We start from the raw sequence: 21,362 nt of genomic DNA, 5'->3' as shown, positions 1-21,362 counted from the left end.
CCTTGCTGTTTGTGTCCAAGAGAAGCCAAGCCTGCGCTGACAGGTGTCTGCCTTCTTGTCTCTTGAGGGAAAGCTGTGCCTCTGCAGCTCGGGGGTTCTGTCCAGGTTCGGCTCCAGCGGGTCAAAGTTGCTGCTGACTCTCCTTCCGTGCTCTGCTCCCTAGTGGAAGGATGGCGTGGGCAGGTGTCCCTTGGCACCCAGAACTGGGAAGGGGGCTGCAGGCAGGTTCTGGGCAGCCCTCCCCGTGGCCGAGCCCAGAGGATCTGGGCCACCTTCTCCTCACTCGCATGGCTGTGGGGATCCAGCTGCCCCTGTGACCTGTGGCACACCTGTGCAGAGCAGCCCCTTATTCTGGAGTCTGACAGAGACAGCCCTGTCCTGCCCACCCGGCCCTTCAGCTCAGCTGGGACTAACGTGTCGCCTTGCTCACGGTGCCCGTCTGCTCCTGCTGGCGTTTCTTCTCCCACTCACTCTCTAGGAGTTCCTGAAACTCTCACCAGGGTCAGCCATTTCTCTAGATCTGGAGCACATTCCAAAAGAATCCTTTATTTTCCTTTTTGGTGTCTTGATCTGCGATTTCAGTCCTCTCTGAAGAAATGCAGCGGCTTTTGCCGCTGAAGGCGGAACCGTCTGTAAAGTGTGGATGGCTCTCAGGGCGGGTGGCACACCGGAATCACTTGGGGAGCTTGAAAAGGTCTTGGCCCTTCCTATGTTCAGTTTGGTGGGTTTAGGATGGGACTTAGACTCTGCTGTTTGTGAAAATGTTCCCAGTCCTTCAGGACGAGCCTGAGCAGAGACCTGCCGGTCACAGGGAATGTGACAGTGACTGGAAGATGAAGCCATTTTTTCCTTAGCATTTTCCCCATTTAAGAAAGTAATAATGCACGCTCATGCTCACTACAGAAAAGTTGGAAAGGTTAGGAGGATATAAAGGATCAGGGGAAAACCCCCTCATAATTAGTCAAATCAGAACCAACCACAGGCAGCATCATCGTTATCTTTTTCTCACTGTTTTGTCCGTTTCTAATTCCTTCACTGCTTTTCAGAACACGTTCCTGGCCTGCAGTAGGATGTGGCTCTCCGGGGGATCTGGGCTCTTTCCTGGGTGCGTCCCAGGAGTCAGCAGTTGTTCTGATGGAGCACAGGGGTGTCGTGGCTGCAGAACTCGCCTCCGGGTTCAGGGCGAGGAGAATCCGGACCTCAAGGTTTCTCATCGTGTCACCCACCTGGCACCTCCGAGGCCCCTGTGACAGTTGTCACCGACTTCTGCTTGTATGTCTTAGTTCAAAAGTTATTCATTTTTGCTGGTTTTCTGTTTTGAGTGAAATTATGTACTTTAGGGGAATAAATGCAAATAGGAGCAGAGTCCATTTATTTAGACGTGTTAAATGCAAAACCAGTAAAGGAGCATCTCTGTAATGGTCCCTGAGGACGCGGTTAGGGGCTCACACTCCGCCCATCCCGACTGGGAGGTTTCACACCTTCGTTGTTGGGCCTGTTGCCCTGGGTGCATTTGTAAGGTAACTTTTATTAATGATACAGTCTATGAAAGCACTGAACGCGATTTATTAATATTTAAATTTAATTACAACACATAGCAGCGCCAGAATGTTGTTGCATTTCTATTTTTGTGGACAGTTATGTGTGAACCTAACAGAGCCAGCTGGCGATCACGGTTTCACCGGCCTCTTCGTGCCCAGACATGTCCTTTCAGAGTTTGTGGACATGTCCTGGCCCTGCTGCAGAGGGGATGCTCACTTCAAGGTTTTATATTATTTCTCCCCGAGAACTGGGACTCTGCACCCACGGCCAGTGCTGGCGGAAGTCAGGTGTGTGCTTGGTGAGCGCTGGGGGGGTGAGGTAGAGAGTCCTCACCTGCTGAAGGTTCCGTCTGGATTTCTGTGGATTTCCTCCTCTTGAAAGTTGGCCTTGTGCTGTGTGGACGTGGGGAGCTGTGGGAAGGAGACAGAGCACAGGGTGGGAGTCTTGACTGCCCACCCTGCTGGGTGTCATCTCTTAGAGACTGTTCCTTGTGTGACTTGTTTTCTTTCCCCCCACCCCCGTTTCTTTCTTTTCACAGTTGTCAACCCCCTGCCCCCCTGCACAGGGAGACCTTCCCTCTTCTTTGTGAGGTTAGGCCTTCAGGGCTCGGAGTGGGAACAGCTTATCCGGGGACAGAGTTCACATGCTGGAAGTGAGATACAGGAGCTCTGTACCTGCTGTCCCCGCCCTCCTGCGGTCCTTGCCCTCCTGCATCCCCGGGTTGCCTTGTAGGTGCTCACTGTGCCTTAGGAGAGCTTAGAAAACAAACAGTGGAATCTTAATTAAATAGACTCTGGAAGGAGCACTCAGGATGTTTGCAGGTCGAGGTCCGGTGGAGACCTCTTTCCTGAACCCACCCCCGTGTCCCGCCCTGTGAGCACTTCCTTGTTCTACTCTGTGCTGACGTTCTACGGTCTTTCCCTCCTGATCCAGCTTGATGTGTAATTGCAGGTGCCTTTCTGCTTCCTTTTTGCTGCGATATTGATCATCAGTGTTGGTCTATAGCAAACACGCTGATCCGGACGCAGACTGGAAAATGTGGGCTGGCAGCAGTTCATGCTTCCCAGGGAGCACCCGGACCAGCCGGATGAGCTACGTGGCAGGAGCAGGGCCCTCAGTCAGGCGGAGGCGCAGTGTGTTCTGGCCCCTGCCGTTCAGAACGTCCAGGCGATACAGGCCTGGGTTTGAAGTCACGCAGATGCACCTGTCTTCCAGTTCTTCGATGTGTAGCTTTGAGGCCTCTCTGCGCCTCGGTTTTCTCTTCTATAAAATGGGCACGGCAATGCTGCCTGCCTCGGAGGGTGAGGGTGGATGAGACATGCATGTTGAGGACACAGGGAGGACACGCCCGGCCCCTGGCGGGTAGTAAGACGTTCTCACTGTTCACGCTCTCACTATTACCACCTGGGCGCTAGTCTCCTTGCCCCAGAGTTGCTTCCCTGTAGATGTGCTCTCATTAGACAGGACACCCCACCAGCTCTTCTTTTCGTGTCTGAGCAGCCATGTTTCTGTGCGGGGACTGGGTGTCAGTCAGCAAGCGCTGTGCTCGGGACGTTGTCCACACGTGTTCTGAGACAGCAATACCGAGCTCCACTGAGCATTTCTGAGCACTGATCCCTTTTGCTCCTGTAATGATAGCCTTACATGCTGAAAGGTTAAAACTACCTGATGCACTCTTACAGTTAATGTATTTTTCCTACAAGAAGCATTGTTGGGATCTTTTAATTGGGAAGCAGTTGGTTGCAAATTGAAGACAGTTTCCAGTTTATTGGCGCATCGCAGGGCTTTGGCCATCACTCCCGCACTGGGGGTGCCTGGTCGTCTGAGTCTGGCGCCCAGGGGCTGCCTTCAGGTCATGTACCCGTTAGAGCCCCTGCAGTGAAAGCTGAGTTACAGCGAAGGTCTGCGTCTGCAGGAACGTGAAGAGCGCCTCCACTGACTGCCCCGCGGCCTCACAGCAGAGTGTCTGCAGTCACCGTGCCCACTGCCTCCTCTCTTAAGGACTGTCCACCTCACTGCACTGGTTACTCTCCCGTCACAGCCTGAAACCCCAGTATCTGAGGTCACTGAAGACCTTTCGTGGCTAAACACTTGTCGTTGTCTTCCTAGCTTTCTCGGCCCCGCTGTCGCCACGAGGCACTTTTTCCTGGTTTTTCTTCTTCCTCACGGTCAGTGCTGCCGCCTCCTCCTCCCTGACCCCACAAAGGTGGCTGCATCTTAAGGTCCCACTCCAGGCTCTCTTCCCTGTCCTGCTACGGCCTGTGGCTGCAGCTGCAGCCTCTCCCCTCTCGGGAGTCCCGGGGCGCTGTCTCCAGTCGGAACTGTTCTGGACGCCTCAGCGTTTCCAGGGAGCTGTTTCGTAGGCAGCTCCGGCTCCACTGGCTAGAGGTGAGCTTGCCCTTCCCTCCATCCTGCTCATCGTTCTGTTCCCAGCGAGTTCAGAGCCAAGGTCAGAAATCCTGCCCTCTTCCCCCACGCCTTCCGTCCCCACCAGGTCCTGCTGGGTTCACCCAGTCACGGGGCTCCCGCAGTTGTGTCTGTGGTCCCCTCGCCGCCCCGCTGGGTCCCCGAGTCCTGCCTGGGGTGCTGTAGTCCCCTCCTCCCTGGCCGCAGTTCTTGCCTCCCCCTTTCCGTTCATCTGCTGCCAGTGAGTTCCAGCTAAAATGACCATCTGGTCTCGTCACCCCTCGGTGGCTCTCTTGCCGAAGGGGACGTGTGACCCCCCAGCACCTGGGCCCCTGGTGACCAGTGCTTTCCTGCCTCTGCAGCACTGCCCCTCTGCCAGGCGTGTGCACCCCGGCATCCGGTGCTCCCCATATCTGCATTCGTCAGGGTCTCCGGGGGTGGGGTGTGTGGATTCAGGAAGGCGGAGGTTTACGAGGAGAACTGGCTTACCTGGGAGTCTAGTAAACCCAAAATCCACGGGGCCGGCTGGAGACCCCGGGGAGAGCTGACATTGCAGGGAGTCCTGAGTCCAAAGGGGGCTGGAGTCAGAGTCCTACCTCCTTGGGTGAGGCCTTTGGCTGAGCGGATGGAGCCCGTTCCGCTGGGGGTGGGGGTAGGGGTGGGGGGTGCCTGCCTTACTCAGGTCTGCTGCTCTGAGCATTGGTCACAGTACAGAATACCTTCATGGCGACCTGCAGACTGTGTTTGACCAAATACCTGGGCACCGTAGTCCCGCTCAGAGGACACAGAAAGTTAACCATCACAGTATCTTTCTTAGCCTCTCTTGAGTTCTCTCTCCGTGCACACATTTCTCCACACCACCCCCAGGCCTGAGGTGCCCACCGACTGCCCGTCCGCCCGGAGCCCGCCCCTGCCCGGCCTCCCCAGCCACCCCGTTCAGCTGGTGGTTGCCTGGGTCACAGCAGTGTTTCTCTGCCTTACGTCTTCTCCACTTGCTTGTCTTCCTGGACAGAATGACGATGGCTCGAGGACTGAGCCTCTGTCCCACCCAGTCTCCACGGCGTGAGCCCGTGGTGCACGCAGAGCAGCTGCGCAGTGAGAGAGTGAGAAGGTGGAGGGGTGGAGAAGTTTGGGCCAAAGGGTCTGAGACGAGCGGTGGGAGTGGAAGCAGACTGGGGAGAAGAGTGGCGGTTTGGGAACCACCCCAAGGCGAGGAGTCACCCGTCACAGTGGCAGGTGGGGTCTGTAATCCTCAGGGGAATTAGGTCTGCAGTCGGATCAAAACGAGGGTCCGAGTGGACCCCTGAGAAGGTCCAGAACTCAGCGCCAGAGTGCATTTCCCGGGGGGGCTGTTCCCGCGGTGTCCTGAGTTTGCGGCTCTGACGCTGTGACTGTCGCTTGTCCAAATTCCGCAGGTTAGATGCTTCTTGCTAATCAGCTCTGGGTGGGTGAGCCCATCAGAAACATGTCTTTTGTTTTTCATTATCTTGGAGAATAATCTGGGTGGAGTTTCTGTATAACTTCTATTTCTTATTTAAGATGACCTGTTTCTTTTTGACCCTTCAGCTTTCATTTTCTCTTTTTTCTCCTCATGGTGGCCTGGCTGCCTCTTAAAGGGGCCGCACTGAGCTTCCTGCTTGCCTTGTGGGCCGAGGCTACCAGTCTGTCTCATACTGCACAGTGCGTTCTGAAAGTAATCTTTCCTTTTGTTTTTGTTTGGGACTGCTTTAATAGTAAGAGTTTCTAATGAAGTCTTTTACTCATACTGTGAAATTCACTAAGGTCACTTTGTAAAGGAACATTTTCGATGACACTTTATGATAATGTAATACTGTATCTAGGGGAGCCCAGACAAGGTAAAATGCAGTTGAAGTCATGTGGACGGGTGAATGAATGGCGGCACTGAAGGTGAGGGTGGAATTCTGCAGTGAAGCCAGGTGCAGAGTACCGTGGACCCCTTCTCAGAGGAGGCACAGCTTTGTCTCTAAGCTTTACTGCAACCAAAACACAGAGAGAAATACAGTTGCTCGCACAAATCATGGTATATGAGAAAAAAAGCAACTTGCTGAAATCTGGGCACATTTTTGTTGGATTTCCCTGTTGAAGTCAGTGCCCAGTAGGACGGTCCATCCACTGCGTGGTCCTCGAGCTGAGGTGACTGGTCTGTGACAAGATGGGCACAGAAGTGGTGGTCACTTTCGCTGCTTCTCTAGCAGGTAGCATCGCAGTGGCACCTGGTTCCGCGCTTGGAGCTGGAGGGACGTGGGCTCCCAGCTCCCTGAGAATCTCGCTTTTACTCAGATTTTATTTTATTTTAAAATTTCATCCATTTTTTGAGTGTGTCATAATTCACCTAATTTAAATACGGAGAGTATGAATAGGTGTCCAGGTGAGGCTCCCTCCCCAGCCCTCCTGTCAGAGGCGCACCTGAGCCTGTGGCCTGTGTGCCGTGTTCAGCTCGGGGTGGAGGACCCGTGGCCTCAGACAACTGTCTGGGGACCCGGGTGGGCCCTGGGCCCGTGGGGCGGCCGCGTGGGCCCGCGGCGGGCTGGCCTGGGCGCCGAGTCGGTGCAGGCATGCTGTGCAGCCTGGTCTTGGAAGCCCGTGGCGAGGGGAGGGAAGGAGCGGCTTCTGCTTCCAGGCGCAGTGTCGGTGAGATGGACACTGATGGTTGGCGGGGACTGGCTGCTCCCTGTGCTCGGAGCTGGCCTCAGGGCCCACGTCCTCCCTCACACAGAGGAGCCATACTGACTGTCGTCCGGAGGAATTTCGCAGTGGACGTTACCTAACCTTGGCTGGGAAATCGCCTCAGCAAACAGCTATAGAGCATTTATAATTCTGAGCAATTTACATTCTTATTCATCTTCTTAGATGTGTCCCGAATGTGCCAAGATGCAGCCTGGGCCCCTGGAGGCATGGACTTGCTGCTCAGGGGAGTGGCACCTTCTCTTTGAACGAGGGGCTAAGTAACAACCGTGCTGGTGTGGAGGGAGCAGGCCACAGCAGGTTGGGTATGAAGGGCCCAGGCTCTGGGTCCGGTTTTGGGACTTTGTGACCCGATAAACTTCACCCCCAGAACCTCGGTTTCTCAATCTATTGAATGAGGATAATTGACCCTTGAGTGCAGGGCTGTTGGCACAGAGCCCAGCTCACAGCAAGTGGTGTGTCATCTCTTCTCTGAAACACTTGAAAATACACACACATTAAACTGTGTAAAGCATCCCACATCACAAACGCCCGTGTCTAGGTTTCTTGAAGGGCTGTCACATGGGAGGGATGAAAACACAGGTTGCGGTAGAGTCCTGCGCTCTCTAGGGTGGGGCGGGCAGGCGCCTGCTTTCCGCTCCCCGAGGTGCATCCCTTAGTGTCCGGCAGAGACAGGCCCGTGATCCAGGAGACAGTGGTGGACTCAGGTATTTTGTGGTTCCTGGGTCTCCTGATGTGACTGCTCTGCTGTCATCTGGCACCTCGTGTGGGCGCAGGTGTTTCCATCCCTAGGTTTTCTCAGTACAACCATGAGGAGAGGGAGCCTGGGTCTTTCGAGGCGCAGAAAGGTGGGGTCCGTTTTGTTGTTTGTCACTTTCCTTCCCTTTAACCTCCCAGTTTCCAGAGGGTGGATTCTGGTTATCTTGGTACTCAGATGAGTTCATTGTAACCCTGCAGCTTTCTTTTCCTTTTGCTCCCTGAGGTTTTCCTTGCAGCTCTGCTGATGTTTTTTAAAAAGGGGTGAGTTAGAAAATGGCTCGTCAGGCTTGGGTTGGAGATTGCTGTGTGGTCAGGGTGCGGCTGTGGGGAGAGGTGACGGGGAGACCCCGGGTCCCCAGGCCCGTGTGACGCTGGGCTTTACCGGCCGCTGCTCCGCGCCCCTGGGGCCCGGGAGCGTCTGCTTTCAGTCAGTCTTGGAGACACAGCTGAAACAGCCCCAGAGCCCGAGTGAACATGAGTAAAATATTGCTTGACTTTTTATCATCTGGAGCAAAGCTCATCTTGTCTTTCCTTCTTTCAAAGAAGGGCTGTTGTTTCTTGGGAGCTTTGGCTCTGGTTCACTCCGTAAGTGTTCCCGCGGTGGGCGGTGTGCACCGGGCCCTCGTGGGGCTGGGCCGTCCAGAGAAGAGGAAGGGCCGCCTTGCCCTCAGCGCGTTCTCTTACTTTCATTAAAGTGCCCTGAAACGCCGTGACCCGCACCAAAAGCCATTTTACTTACCATCTAAGTCGCACGAAGGTTAACAGCAGCTGGGCCGTCCGGGTGCCTGTGTGCGCCAGGCCCTGAGTGTGCTGAGAGGTCCGCGTGTTTGGACTTCCTGAGGGGACCATCACTTCGTAAGTCATTTACCAAATTATTGCAAGCGTGGCTTGATGTTCAGTGTTTAAAACGGGGTTGGGAGGCCTTTTCTCGCCTCACACCTCAGCGAAAGACAGAGTTCAAAAGCAAGTTGGTGAAGTTATATATACAGTTCCTTTAAAATTAAACAACAAGCCACAAATAGGAACTTTCACCTAATACTAAAATACTGTATTATATACAATATGCTATTGTATTTTATTATATAAATGTTACATTGTGTTATAACAACATCAGAGTTTATTACAAATATACCGTGGCCTGTATTACGGGAAAGCACTTGTAGCCGAGCTCCCCAGCTCTGGGTGCAGAGCAGACTGAGCGAGTCCAGGTGAAGACGCACAGAGGAGCCCGGGGAGGGCGCTTTTCCTAGTGACGGGCGGGGTGGTTGGTGGGAGTGGAGGAGAAGCCGGAGGGGAGAAGAGGGGAGGGCCAGGTGGGAGGGTGGGGGCGCAGGGGGGCTGAGAAGGTTTTAAGCAGATCACAGTGAGGTGTCCCAGCAAGGGCTTCACAGACACTGGCTTCTGATGATCACGACCCCTCTCCCCTGGGGCCCTGCTCACCAGGTACCACTGACCCCCGCGTGGAGGGGTCGCCGCAGCTCCCCGCCCACCTCTCCTGCCCACCTTCTAGCCCACCTCCCTTGCCTGGCGGGGTCGGAGCACTGCTGGCCCCCAGGACTCAGTGAGCAGCTGGAGACGGGTGTGTGCGTGGGGGCCTGTGCCACTTCGGTCCTTGTGCTGGTGGTGGGCGGGCTATGCTGGGCTTGGGCCCAAGGGCACGGTGGCTGGAGGGGTCCCCGGTGTGGGGGTGGTTGAGTTCAGTGTCTCTAAAGAGGACTCTAAAGAGGACCTACCCACGCAGGGGCCCCAGGGGAGGGGTCACGCAGGCAGGGGCCCCTGTGCGGGTAGGTCGGGTGTGTAGTGTACCTGGAGCACATGTGAGATGCCGTGTGCTCGGGATACACCTGAACTTAGTAATTCTGTTTTATCCTTAGAAGTAAAATTTTCATCTGTGAGAATCGGCCGTAGCAGTTCTAAATGAGATGGTTTTTTAAAAACTCTTCTTGGATTTCAGACCCTTGGACTGAAGCCTGGACCTTCGTGCACGGAGAGGCATGTGTGCAGCAGGTGTGTGCACGGGCACAGACGCACGCACAGGGCCCCTGCGGCGCGCCTGCCCCTCCGGTCCAGCTGCGGCTGCTTTTCTACAGCCCTGCGTCAGCAGACAGCGCGCTTCTCTCAGTGTCCACGTTTCACTGATCGTGGATCTGGGCACTGGGAAGTGACACTGACCGTTACTCTCTTTACAGAGTTTAACAACGTCATCCACCTGTTCCTGAACTTTAAATACTATAAAGTTAGCAATTAAAATTATTCCCTGATATGAGTCCTTTAAAGTTGTATACATCGTCCTCTTTAAAAAGGCATTTTAATCCCAAATATTTAAAATTTTTACTTATACTCTACCTTACCCTGAAAATGATATAAGGCAACTTTATTTATGAGTTTGAACTTTTTATTAAGGAAATTTTCAAATATACACTAAAATGGAAGTCACAGCATATTGGTCCTCCACATACTTGTCACTCTGCGATGCAACAATTATTAGCTGGTAGCAAAGTTTATTTCATGTGTAGCTTTATATTCTTCCATGACCCCCTCCCCCAAGTTTCTAACAGCAAATTCTGGGCACATTATTACAGCTGTATTTATTTAGAGTAATTTTATCTGTAAAAGATTCTCTTTAAAAACAACCGTACTGCCATTATTGTATTTAACAACTTAATGCGAACAATGAGGTATCTGTCAGTATTCAGATTTCTCCAGTTGTCTCGCAGTTGTTTTTAATGATTTGTTTGCTTGAATCAGCATCCAGATAAGGCCCATATGTTGCAATTGGCTTGTGTCTCTTAAGTCTTTTAATCTCCTTAAACCACTTCCCTCCTTCCTACCTTCTCTCCCTTCCTGCCTCCTTGTCGCTGCCCCTCCCCATCTTTCTCTCCCTTCTCCCCTCTGTCTCTCTGCTTCTGTCTCTCTCTCTGTCTCTGTATTTCCTTGTCTCTGTCTCTCTCAGTCCTTTCTGTCTCTCTGTCTCTGTGCTTCTGTCTTTTTCTCTGTCTCTCTCAGTGTCTCTGTCTCTGTGTCTCTCGCCTCTCTTGGATGAAGGTATCAGCTGTTCGCTGTGTCTTGTGCCCGTAGCGTGACTCTGGCTGGCTCAGCCACTCCCACCCCCGTGCTTCCTGAGGTGGTCGTAGGTGTGAAGGCTTGGTCAGCCTCGGTCTCGATGCAGGGGTGGGCGAGGGCACGGGTCGGGTCGTTTGCGGCTGGACTTCCGTCGGGAGGTGTAGCACATCTTGTTTTTCTCCCTGTAGTGACAGCAGCCATGGAGGGTCACTGTCAGGATCCATTGTTTTATTAGAGGCTGCAAAGTGGTGACAGTGGAATTCTGTAGCCCCTTCTTCATCAATCAGCTGAAATACTTCTAAAAAGAGAAGCTTGGTTATCCTGAGGCACAGGAAAGACAAAATAGTCAGTTCTTTTTCTTAATCAGTTTTTACTGAGTTGGTCCATCCTGTCTTCTAATGGCCTGTTTTTTGGCACCGTTACTGACTCGTGGATTCCGTATTTCTGCCGTGTTCCGGTCCGCGGTGCTTTGTTGCTGCTCACGTGGCCTGGCCTGTGGCCTCGGCGTCCTCTGGTGCCGCTGTGGTGGTCTCTGCTTCCGCCGCTTCCTGGGGTGACCGGACCGTCCCTGTGTTTTTCTGCTCCAAATCTGGAATCAGTTATTTCTCCAGGGAGCTCAGGGCAGGTTTATTTTCACGTTGAAAGTCTTTAAATAAAAAACGCACAGTCTTTCCTTTGTTTATTGTGCTGCTGCTGCAGCACGGACTTCGGTCGGAGCTTCGTTTCTCTCTTGGGCGTGGCGTCTGGTGCTGTGTTTTGCGCGTCATGGGGCTTAGTACGCATTTGCCACGCCATGCTGTGATCTCTTACTGGACCAGCAGCTCGGGGAGCGGGGGTTCTGTCCTCCTCTGCCTCTGGGGGTGAGCCCTGGCCGCCCTGGTCTGGGTGCTCGGCCACGACCCACGTGCCTTGTTGCACAGGCTGGCCTGTCAGCTGTTCCACGCTGAGCAGCTTCTCAGTCGTTGCAGGTGCCTTTGTACCGGCACGTGTACAGCTGTCGCCCCCAAGTCCCTCGCTGCTGCTGGTCCCCCTCCTGAGATCTGAGCTCAGACCCAGAGACGCGGCCCCACGGCCCCCTGCCCGCCTCGGCCTGCTCGTTGTGGGTGCGTCTGCCCGCACTGCGACCGGGCCTTCCAGGCCTGCCACGGTTTCATTCAGTATTTTACTCCACCTGTGCCCCTGCCCCCAGTAATAGAACTCTGTACCTTTATGACAAAATTCATTTGTATTTTATTTGCTCTTTTTTCCAAGTCAGTGAACATCAAAAATCTCATTTAGTTCCTACAGCTGCTCCTTCAGGATTGTCGGGTCTATGTTGAATTTCCATTTCACGAGAGAAGAAAACTGGAAGCTGGAAAGCTTAGTGGGTTAGTGGGCCTCCCGTCCCCGCGAGTCAGTGATGGGTGGGTGAGCAGCCGGAACGAGGCCTGAGGGCTTCAGGGGTCTCCTCGGGGCCTCACCAACACCCGTAACTCGGGGGACTCCTGGCCAAGGATTCTGAGGCACCTTTGAGTCTAGAGGGGCTAAGATGGCTTTCCTGAGTCACACCTGCTCCCTTCTGTTGACCTTGTTCTGCGCTATGGTTTTACGATTTCCAGTCCATGCTGTGAATGGAGATTTGCAGTGAGACCCCGTGTGCCCGTTACCGAGGTAAGGGAGTTGGGGAGTCAGGGGCAGCCGGGGGTGGTTTTCACTTCCCTGGCCCTGGGTCCTTCAGCCGCCTGCAGAGAAGTCAAAGCCACGTGCCACACAGGAGAAACTGTAAGAAAAAGTGACACTTTTCTTTTTAAAAATTTAAACTGATTTTTTTTTAAAACAGAACTAGCTATTCAGAAAAAAAATGACTCTTTTTACTTAATTGGAAGATAACAATGTGCTCTGTGGTCTGAGGTCAGAGTCCGTGTTGGGCCACGCAAGTGCATGATGATCTTAAGGTCATTCTCAAGCAGTAAAACTCAGCATTTCTAATTTAGTTTTCAAGAGTTGATGTCACTTCAGTTTCCTGGAAGAGACAGCCAGAAGAGTAAGCAGCCCCTTCCTAGTGCGAAGGCCGCCGGAGACGTTTTCTGCAGCAAGCGCGCTTTTCACGCAACTGCATGGAGATGTGCCTTTCTCAGAGAAGACGCACGTTTAAGTGTCAATTCTAACTGCATAGGGAGTGTCTTGTAACTTGTATTGTTTTCTAAAAATTGTAATGGTCTCACAGTTTTGTCCATTTGATTTTTCATTTCTTTTCCTGTCATGCATATTCTTCAGAGTTGTAGTCCTGCAAATGCTCTCTGCTGAAACAGGTTTGTCTAAGTTGGGGAAAATTCTAAACCGTTAATGTGTTCATGTGCTTGCGTGTTTAAGTCACTGAGAAAGGCCTTCCTGGACTCTAACAGCCCCAGGTAGAAAATTACAGCCTTGAGGATAACACTCAGGGAGTCAGCTGAAGTGCTGGTGCTTTGTAATTAAATCCAGATGTCACAAAAAGCTCATGTCCGAGGGAGTGTAACTTCTCTTTATCACATCATAACGTAGCACATCTAGTTGACTTTTTAATCAATTGAATTACAGAGAAATTTAACACAGGTTCTGAATGAAAAACAAGTAGGCACTATGAAGTTCTCCACACAGTTCTACTGTAATTACTTAATTGAATGAACTGTAACTTAGAAGGGATGGGTTGAATTATCGATTGTTGAAAGCTTAATTGAATTTTAGGTGATTGAACTGGGAAAGATGACAGGGAAGTTGCTTAAGTGCTATGTCTTGCAGGAGTACTTAATTCTAATTCCCATTTTGGCTTACCTGACAGATTAGAAGTTGTTAACTTGGTAGTTTTGTTTTCAAATGGAATAAATATTTTTATGGGAATTTGGAATTCTGCAGTAAATTTCTGGCCTCATTTTTACTAATACTTTCTGATCCTATAGCACAGAAGACTTTAAGAGCACTAATGAAAAAACAGAATTTTTTTGCCTTACATGTCCTTTGAAAGTTTGAAAAAAGGGAGGAATTTCACTATAAAAGAGCAGCTTTGGGCAGAAGCCCTCCTTAAACATGCAGGACAGAGTACTATTGTACTGGTCTTATCTGAGGTTTAAAGTATACATTAGAGGATGCTAGCAGGAAGAGTGGTTGAAGATAATCAGGTGTTATTTGGAACACAGATGCTCCGTCAGCGCCCTTGCAGGAGCGGGGCTCCTGCTGTGACGCCTGCAGCAGGCACTTGCTGGGTGTCCTCCCTGCTCAGGCCCCGTGCTGAGGACCGGGCGCAGCAGCCGGAGGGCGCCTCGGCCGCCGTCCCCCCGCGGGCGCCCCAGACACCCTTCCTGTGTCTCCTGGGATCCTGGTGGGGCGGGGTGGGGGCAGACGCACAGTACACCAGCCAGCTGAGAAAGCCGACTATCTCTTCGGAGTACGGCCACTCTTCTGGGAAGCCCGCTGCCGACCCCCTGTCACGTCTGTGCTGAGCCGTGTGCACCCCTCGCCCACCGTGGGCGCCCTCCCAGGGCCGAGTTGCACGGGGAGGGGTGGGATTTCGTTAGAAAACAGCTGGTGAGCAGACACGCGCCAGCGCGCTGTCTCCTGACAGCCAGGGTGTCCTGAATGTTCACTGTGTGCGGGGCCAGCTGCGCTCAGTGCTGCGTGTGCAGGATTGCACTTCACCCTTCTGCCCGTGCAAGCGTGGGTGCAGGAGCCGAGGGTGCAGAGGAGAGCTTGGCCCAGGCAGTGCTCTGGCCCTGGGCCGCGAGCCCGGCTCTCGGGCCCCAGACCTCGCCTTCTCCAAGTGCCGTCTGTGAAGTGTTCCATGCACACTGGTTAACGATAATAAAAGAGGAATTGAAAAGCGGAGTTGGTGAACGTTCGTTCAATAGCTAGAAACCTCGGCTGACACGAAGCCTCTTGCTTCTCTACAGGGTGGAGCAAACTGCTGCTGTCCTTGTCACTGCTTCTGTGTGCCGCAGCATGTCACCTGGGTGCACGCCCAGGCTGTCCCTCGTGGCTGCTGTCAGCGAGGTCCCGGGTCCTCCGTCCGCCTGTCCTCATGCCGCTCCTCGTGGCAGTGCTGAGCTGGGCACCTGGCTCAGAGAGCCTTTATTTCATTGAAATAGCTTAAGAATCAGTCTTCAGCTCCGTGTTAAACGTTGTGATAAATCATGTGTTAAAATCCCCAAGACAGATTTTCTCCTTAATTTAAGGTTTAGTCTGTTTTATATCTTAGTTTGTCCTTTTTCAGGACCACTTACCCAGTTTTTAGAGATTTCAGTAAATGCACGTGTTTGGTAACACTAAGTATAAGTCGTGTACGCAGTGGGAGTTTTCCTCAAATTCGGCTCTTCAGTGTGTGTCTGGGTGTGGGTGTGTGAAAGCTACGTCACACTTCAGGGTTTGAACGTGGCTTTTATGTTTCTGCACTTCGTACTTGTGAAGTCTTAGACGGCCGGTGTCCCAGGCCTGCCTGTCCTGGAGGAGGTCTTGCCCAGGGACACCTGCCTGTTGTGCAGAGAAGGCAGTCCTGGGACTGGGGAGACATGAGCCGTCACGTCTGGAAGGGAACGCGTAGCGGCATCTGCCCGCAAAAGGTGCTAACTCTGAGCTCAGCACGGGGCCACCAGTGCTCTTATGTGGTCTCCTAGCGATGCTTGAAACAACACCCAAACAAGCAAAGCCTGTCATGTGCTAATCCTGAATGCTGTCGTCATTTGACGTAAAGGATAACGCCTGAATAGTTAGGAAGCAGCCTCCGGAGAGGAGATTTTGTAAGAAGCCTGGGGGTTGAGCCCTGGGCTTCTCTGATAGTATCCTTTCTTTGCAACTGCCATGTGAGTACTCACTCTGGGTCCGCACCGTAGGCCAGGACGCTCACTAATAGGTAAGGCGATGGGGACCCCCAAGGGACGGTGACCCGGGAGTGCCAGAAGGGGTTTCCAGAGCTGAGCCTGGGGCCTCGTTCAGCCGCGCCCCTGCCCTGGTCCCTGGGCAGAGCCGCAGTGTTGGGTGAGCGTCCGTGCCGGCGGCCGCCCCGGGGTTCTTACCTGTGCCGCTGAGAAGGGTGGGTGCCCTTCACGCAAGGCTTCCTTGCTTCTCCTTAAGTAAGGCTGGTGCTAGGGCGTGTTCAGACGGGTGGGCCAAAGCTGCCTTGTTGTCATCTGTTCTGCAGGCCTTAGGTCCAGCTATTTAACAAAAATGGGCAAGTTTTACTTGAAGAAAATAATGAAAAACGATCTTTCTGAAATTGTGGGTTCTCAAATTACCACGTCTTGGGCACGCGGTTTTCTAAAGTGCTTTTACTTCCCTTTGGGAATTTCAGCTGCACAGGCCTCGTGCAGAGTCTGGGCTGCCCTCAGCCTGCGGGGAGGGTTTTGAGCAGACATGTGAACGGTTTCCTCTGATGCAGACCCTTGGGCTGTGAGCAGCGCCACCTCCTCAGGCCCCGTGGGGCGGTGAGGAAAGTGTGTGTCCGCGCCATGTACGCCTGGCACGTGGTTCTGTGGCTGCAACGTGTGGTGGCCTAGGAGTAGTAGCTGCCCGCTTCACCTTCGCTGTGGACTTAATGTGGATCCCGAGGTGAGTTGCTCGGCCTTTCTTTGTACAGTTTTGCCGTCCACGAATCGGGATGGAGAGTGGTGATAACGCAGCCACACTGTCAGCTCTGATACAGCCGGAGACAGAACAGGCCACGCTTCAAGATGACGGACGGATTCTTTCTAATCTGGGAAGGGGACACTAGTCCACCTCTGCCAGCTCACCTCCCGCAGCCCAGGTCTTGCACGTGCCTGGGAAGAGCTCCTGGATTGGCAGGTGTACACACATGCTTAACTTCTTGATTCCCAAGGTCCTCATGTAGAGAAATCATCTCAAGTCTTCCTACCCAGAGGAATTTACTTGTGTAACCCCCTCAGGCTTAAGAAAGTTGCTTCTGGCAATGTCAGTATTGCGGTCTCCTGGGTGACCTTCCTGGGAGGCCTTTCCTGACAGAAGTGAAGGAGGGTCTGAGAGGAGGACGCTTTTGTTTTTATTTAAGGGTGGTGTGCACACAGCTCTCGTGGACAGCATTCAGCCTCCAGCAGTATCACTGAGCCTCGTCAGAGCAGCGCAGATGAGCTGATGGGCAGTTTGAACCTGATACACATTTTCTAGCTTGATGACAGTCCCAAACTCTGTCATTATCGCTGCAGTGATTTGTTTTTGTTGTGGCCTTGGAGGCCAGTCAGTGGTTCACCGTTCGGAGTGAGCTTGAAGGGCGGCATCTTCCGGCCTTATTAGCAGGTACTCTGATGCTGTGCCTGCATTCTGGCCGAGGAGTGATGCTCTGTGGGGCTTCCGAAAGGGCTGCTGCAAGGGAGTGGGGAGGAGCGCCCCCTTAGCCCTTCCCTGCTGCCTGGTGTGCGGATGCAGTGTCTGGAGCTCCAGCTGCAGTGTTGGGTGATGAAGCAGACCAAGGACGGAAGCCAGAGACATGGAGGGAGCTTGTCGATCTGGCGTCAGCGCCGCACCAGCCCTGGACTGCTGCCCGCCAGGCTGCTCTTATGTGATGCAGCTGCAACCAGTTTTGGGGAACTTATATTTTCATGGTCATCTTCGACTTTAGCGGCACAATTGTGAACGTCGTGAATGAGCAGATCTTGGGGGGTTCATAAATGTGCCCCTCCTCCCTTCATGGCCCCTAGCAGTCAGTACTCAGTCCAGGTTGCAAGTAAGGAAATCCTCAGATTACAGAGTATCAGTGCACTGTTCCTGGACACATATGCCTGGAAAACTTTACACACAGGTCCTCAGAGTATGCTCCCCAGATCAGCGGCTCTGGCACCAACTGGGAACTTGTTTGTAGTCTCCAGGCCACACCCAGACCTTCAGATTAGAACTCTGGACGGAGGGCCCAGCAGTCTTTGTAACGGGGGATTCAGATGCAGACCAAGGCGTGGGGCCCACTGCTTTGAGATCTTCTGCATCTCCTCCCTCCAGCAGACGAAGCGGACTGCGCTTATGGGGTCGGCCCAGCCACAGTGGGCTGGTTGGGTTTGAAGTTGATGAAAATGGCCATGTGGTTTCTGCTCAAGTTGTTCTCCCACATTTACTGTGGACCCACGAAGGAGCGCTTAAACACGCGTGTGACTCAGCGGAAGAGAGGAGTGTACTCAGGCTTGCCGTGCCTTCCAGCGCTTCCCCAGGACCACTCATGTTTGCCAGTCAGTGCAGCCCACCTGGCGTGAGAGCCCAGGGCCATCCAGCAGCACTCGGAACGGCCCTTTGTTTGACTTCAGATTTGGATATCGGTGCTTTTTATTATGTTCTCTGTTCTACCATCAAACTACGTCAGTGAAAGATGGACAAATTGCTGAAAAAGGCAGCGTAGAAAAACTGACTCGTGATGGAACAGAGCACACGCATGGCAGCGTGTCCACTAAGGAGGCCGACAGCGTTGTCAGAATGCCGCCCTCACACACATGCAGAAGCCCCGCCAAGCAAAGACCCGGGGGCTGGGCTGAGCGTGGGAAAGGGAGCCGGCATGCAGCGCCCGGGGCAGCAGAAGGCAGGGGGCCCGAGCGGCAGGTGCGCGGTGCTGAGGCCAGAGCTCCCTGGTGAGGTCTCTGACGTGTGCAGAGCCACGTCTCTGAGGACCTGGAAGACCCTGGCCGGGCATTTGGGGTTTATTCTCATGAAACTGGGAACGAATTGGGGGGTGTTGTGCTCTGATCTGAGGTTCGACAGGCCTGTTCCGGCTGCGGTGCTGGAGGGTGGACTGTAGAGGGCAGCAGAGGGTGGGGGGGCCAGCTGGAGGCTGTTAGGATGGTTTGGATTCCAGGAAATTGTGACTTGGATGGGAGGGCGCGGTGGGAAGAGGTCGGATTTGGAAAGTGTGTTGGAGGCAGAATGCATGGGGTTTGCTGCAGAACTGGGCTTGAGGAGATGGGCTTGTCGGTGAGGAAGTGTTATGCGCGGCTAATGTGCCCCGAGCAGAGGGCGAAGAATCCGGCGTTCTGGACCCCAGGCCGCACTGCGCTGCTCCGTGCGCACTGGTCAGCTCTCGTCATGTCTCAGCTGCCCCGTTCGCAGAGTGCACGCCGCCCGCCTGGGAGGCTGCGGGGAGAGTGAAGTGAGAAGAGGCACGTCAGGCGTTGCGAACAAGACCTGTCAGAGGCAAGTGGTCGACTCTGACATAGTGACCTTTTGGCAGACAGTCATTACTGCTTCCCTCCGCAAAAGTTTTCACATAAAAAGCGTCAGTGTTGGCAGAGGCTCCCTGTCAGGACACACGCTGTGGGTGAGCTCTGCTGTGGGAACAGTGGCTGTCTCAGCGCTGGCCTGGCGGTGACTCAGTAGGAGGGCAGACAGACGCCCTGCCGGGGGCCTGGGCTCAGCCGGACGGAGCGCTCGGCCAGGCCCAGGCCCAGGCACTTTGCTGCAGGTTCACAGTAGGATGAGGTGGTGATCCCTGGTGGTCCAGAGCACCAGGACAGAGCTGCCCTGCTGCATAACGGCCAACAAAGAGGTGTTGGCGTCATGGCCTCCGCTACAGGCCAGTCCACGGCTCCAGGGACAGGAGCTTCGCACACCGTGCACAGGCGGCACTCTCGTAGCACAGGCACCCCAACGCATTGGTTTGCCACTGTCTGCAGCAGCTTTCTTTAAGAATGCCTGTCACTCAGATTAAGGAGGTGTGAGGTTGTTCAGAGAGCCCTCAGCCTCGCCTCAAGGGAAACCAGACCCTCCCCACACCGCACCCCCTGAAGAAAAATGATAAATGCTGATATATTTCCAGCCACGCTTATTTTATCTCACTGGTAATTTTTACTTGTTCAAAACGCATTGGTTTTCCTAAGCTAGTATATGACCATTTAAAATGGTTCATTTCTGGGACTGCTGTGAAGATGCTTCCCGCCCTCCCTCATCCTCCTGAAAGGGCCCCTGCAGGTGCCCGTCTAGGGATACATCACTGCGACCCCCCTAGACTCCTTACATTTCTTTGGCAAGCCAGTTAGACACTATTTTGAAAACACAAAGTGCATTTTAGAGTCAACCACTTTCTCCAAATCGTTATGGAAAACACTGCAGGGACGTTTTAAAAATCATTTAAGAAAATCTTGACACGTGAAACAGAAATTGCAGCCTAAACGTCACAGCAGCATGGACACAGGCTCCCACAGTGGGGCCGCTGTACTGTGTCTGGAGAAACTTGGCATTTTGTGTGAGCACAAGTCAATCGCAGGAACTCGGTCATAAATGCCCCGGTTTCCTGCCGGTGTGGGCCTCTCCGCCGCTGCCGCGGGCTGGCAGGAGCACGCGCGTGAATAGCAGCTGGCAGTGAAGCCCGGCGGGGAAGGCAGTGTTATTTTTAAGTTGGGGACTTGTTTTTCATACTTTTCTTTTCGTACATATTCTTTCCCAATTTTACCATCATTTTTCATTTCAAAATTGAATAAATGTCCTCAAAGTGACAGGAAAGACTACATTGAATCAATAAATGTAACTCCCTCCAGCCCCCCAGTGGCCTCAAATAACTTCAGTACATAAGCATCAGCCTTTTATTAATTGGACAGGCCTTCAAAAATGAGGAAAAGTAATTTATGTTGGCAATTTGATTAACAGGCTTCCTATGAACACACATTCCTATAAAACTAACAAGTATGAACCATTCAAGACACACCAAGAGAAGTTCTTAGAAACCTTTCAAATGAAAATACTGCAGACTACTCCAGGCAGAGTGGGTGCATGGCCCCCACCCAGAGGCCTTAGCTGCTGGACTCCAGCTGGCTTTCTGCAGAACCTGTCACGTATGAAAGGCTGGGGTTGCTTCTCCAGGAGTGTGACCGTGATCTGGGGGACCTTCTTTGTTTCCTCCTCTGCATCAGACCCTGTCCACTATGGTCCAGAACCGAGGGCACAGCTCGTCTTCATTAGAGTGAGAGGAATTTCAGTTCCGAAGCAGTGCATTCTGTTGAGATGAGCACAACCAACTTGGTGCCGTGTTAAATTCAGTAGCTCCTCCGGGCCTCCCCACCCCCCACCCCCTTTCCATGATGTCGGTCTCTGGGCCTGTGGGCCATCATGGCTGCCCCTGTGTACGTGGTTTTCATTGGTTAGCTGCATCCCCGTGAACATAGTCAGGCTCCTCCGCCCAGTCAGGGGCACAGAGAGAATTGCAAGGTAGTCAAATGAGCATTTGAGTTGAAACCAGACATTCAGGCACACTGATGTTGGAGAAAATTGTATCTGTTGAAGACAAAGAAACTGAGAAGGGCGGCAGTCTCCCACGACTGTGCGAAGCCCATATCGAGCTCCTGGAGCCAGCAGGGGCGAGGCATGCTTGGCCATCATGTCATTATTCGTTATGAGGTCGTGCTGGTTGACAACAACAAGAGTGGCTGACATAAATGTATTGGAAAGGACCCCGTAGTGGATACTGAGTTATTTTTTAAAGTTTTTTTCCCCCTAAAACCACTCTATGAGGCTTGAGTTTTAAAAAAAAAATCGTTTTCGTACTCAGAATACTTAAGAATTTTCTGTGCTCATCTGAGATTTTTCTTGTTACCATGTTGAACATCTGCACAATGGGTTGAACTAAAACACACGAAAAGAGCTTGGACCCAACACACAGCCCACGAGAGAAAAGGCCATCCGGGGACCGCTGAACGGTCACATCAGAAGTCAGGCTGCGTCTGTGAGCGCTTGCTTACTGTTGAGAATGAAATAACTACCTGTTGGCATGATTTATGTTGTTCTTTTCAACGTACTAGGTTAAACCATGTGAAATCACCAACATGCCACCATTTTGACCCATAAATGTTGCAGCATTGTCTGGCTCAGGATAGAATTTAGTTTCCAGATTTCAGGTGGTTGCTATTACAGTCATTCGTGTAAGAATTCGCCCAGCTTTTTAATTCACGTGCCCGGGC

At 52.9% G+C, this 21,362-nt stretch overlaps 1 protein-coding gene across 3 annotated transcripts in view; it reads left to right on the top strand.

Moving 5' to 3' along the window:
- Positions 1–21,362, top strand: part of GMDS (GDP-mannose 4,6-dehydratase) — a 455,535-nt gene that overhangs the window by 18,864 nt on the left and 415,309 nt on the right. The window contains exon 1 of one of the 3 annotated variants that reach the window (XM_064476117.1): positions 1,120–1,272. The exons of the other annotated variants lie outside the window; for them this stretch is intronic. Within the exon in view, the coding sequence (XP_064332187.1) occupies positions 1,135–1,272 (138 nt within the window). The 5' untranslated portion in view covers positions 1,120–1,134. Of the gene's footprint in view, positions 1–1,119; positions 1,273–21,362 lie in introns of those variants that run through there. 3 annotated transcript variants of the gene reach the window in all.

This window comes from Camelus dromedarius, chromosome 19 (genome assembly GCF_036321535.1).
Source record: "Camelus dromedarius isolate mCamDro1 chromosome 19, mCamDro1.pat, whole genome shotgun sequence".
Taxonomy (NCBI): Eukaryota; Metazoa; Chordata; class Mammalia; order Artiodactyla; family Camelidae; genus Camelus; species Camelus dromedarius.
This window is presented reverse-complemented; position numbering and strand designations above follow the sequence as displayed.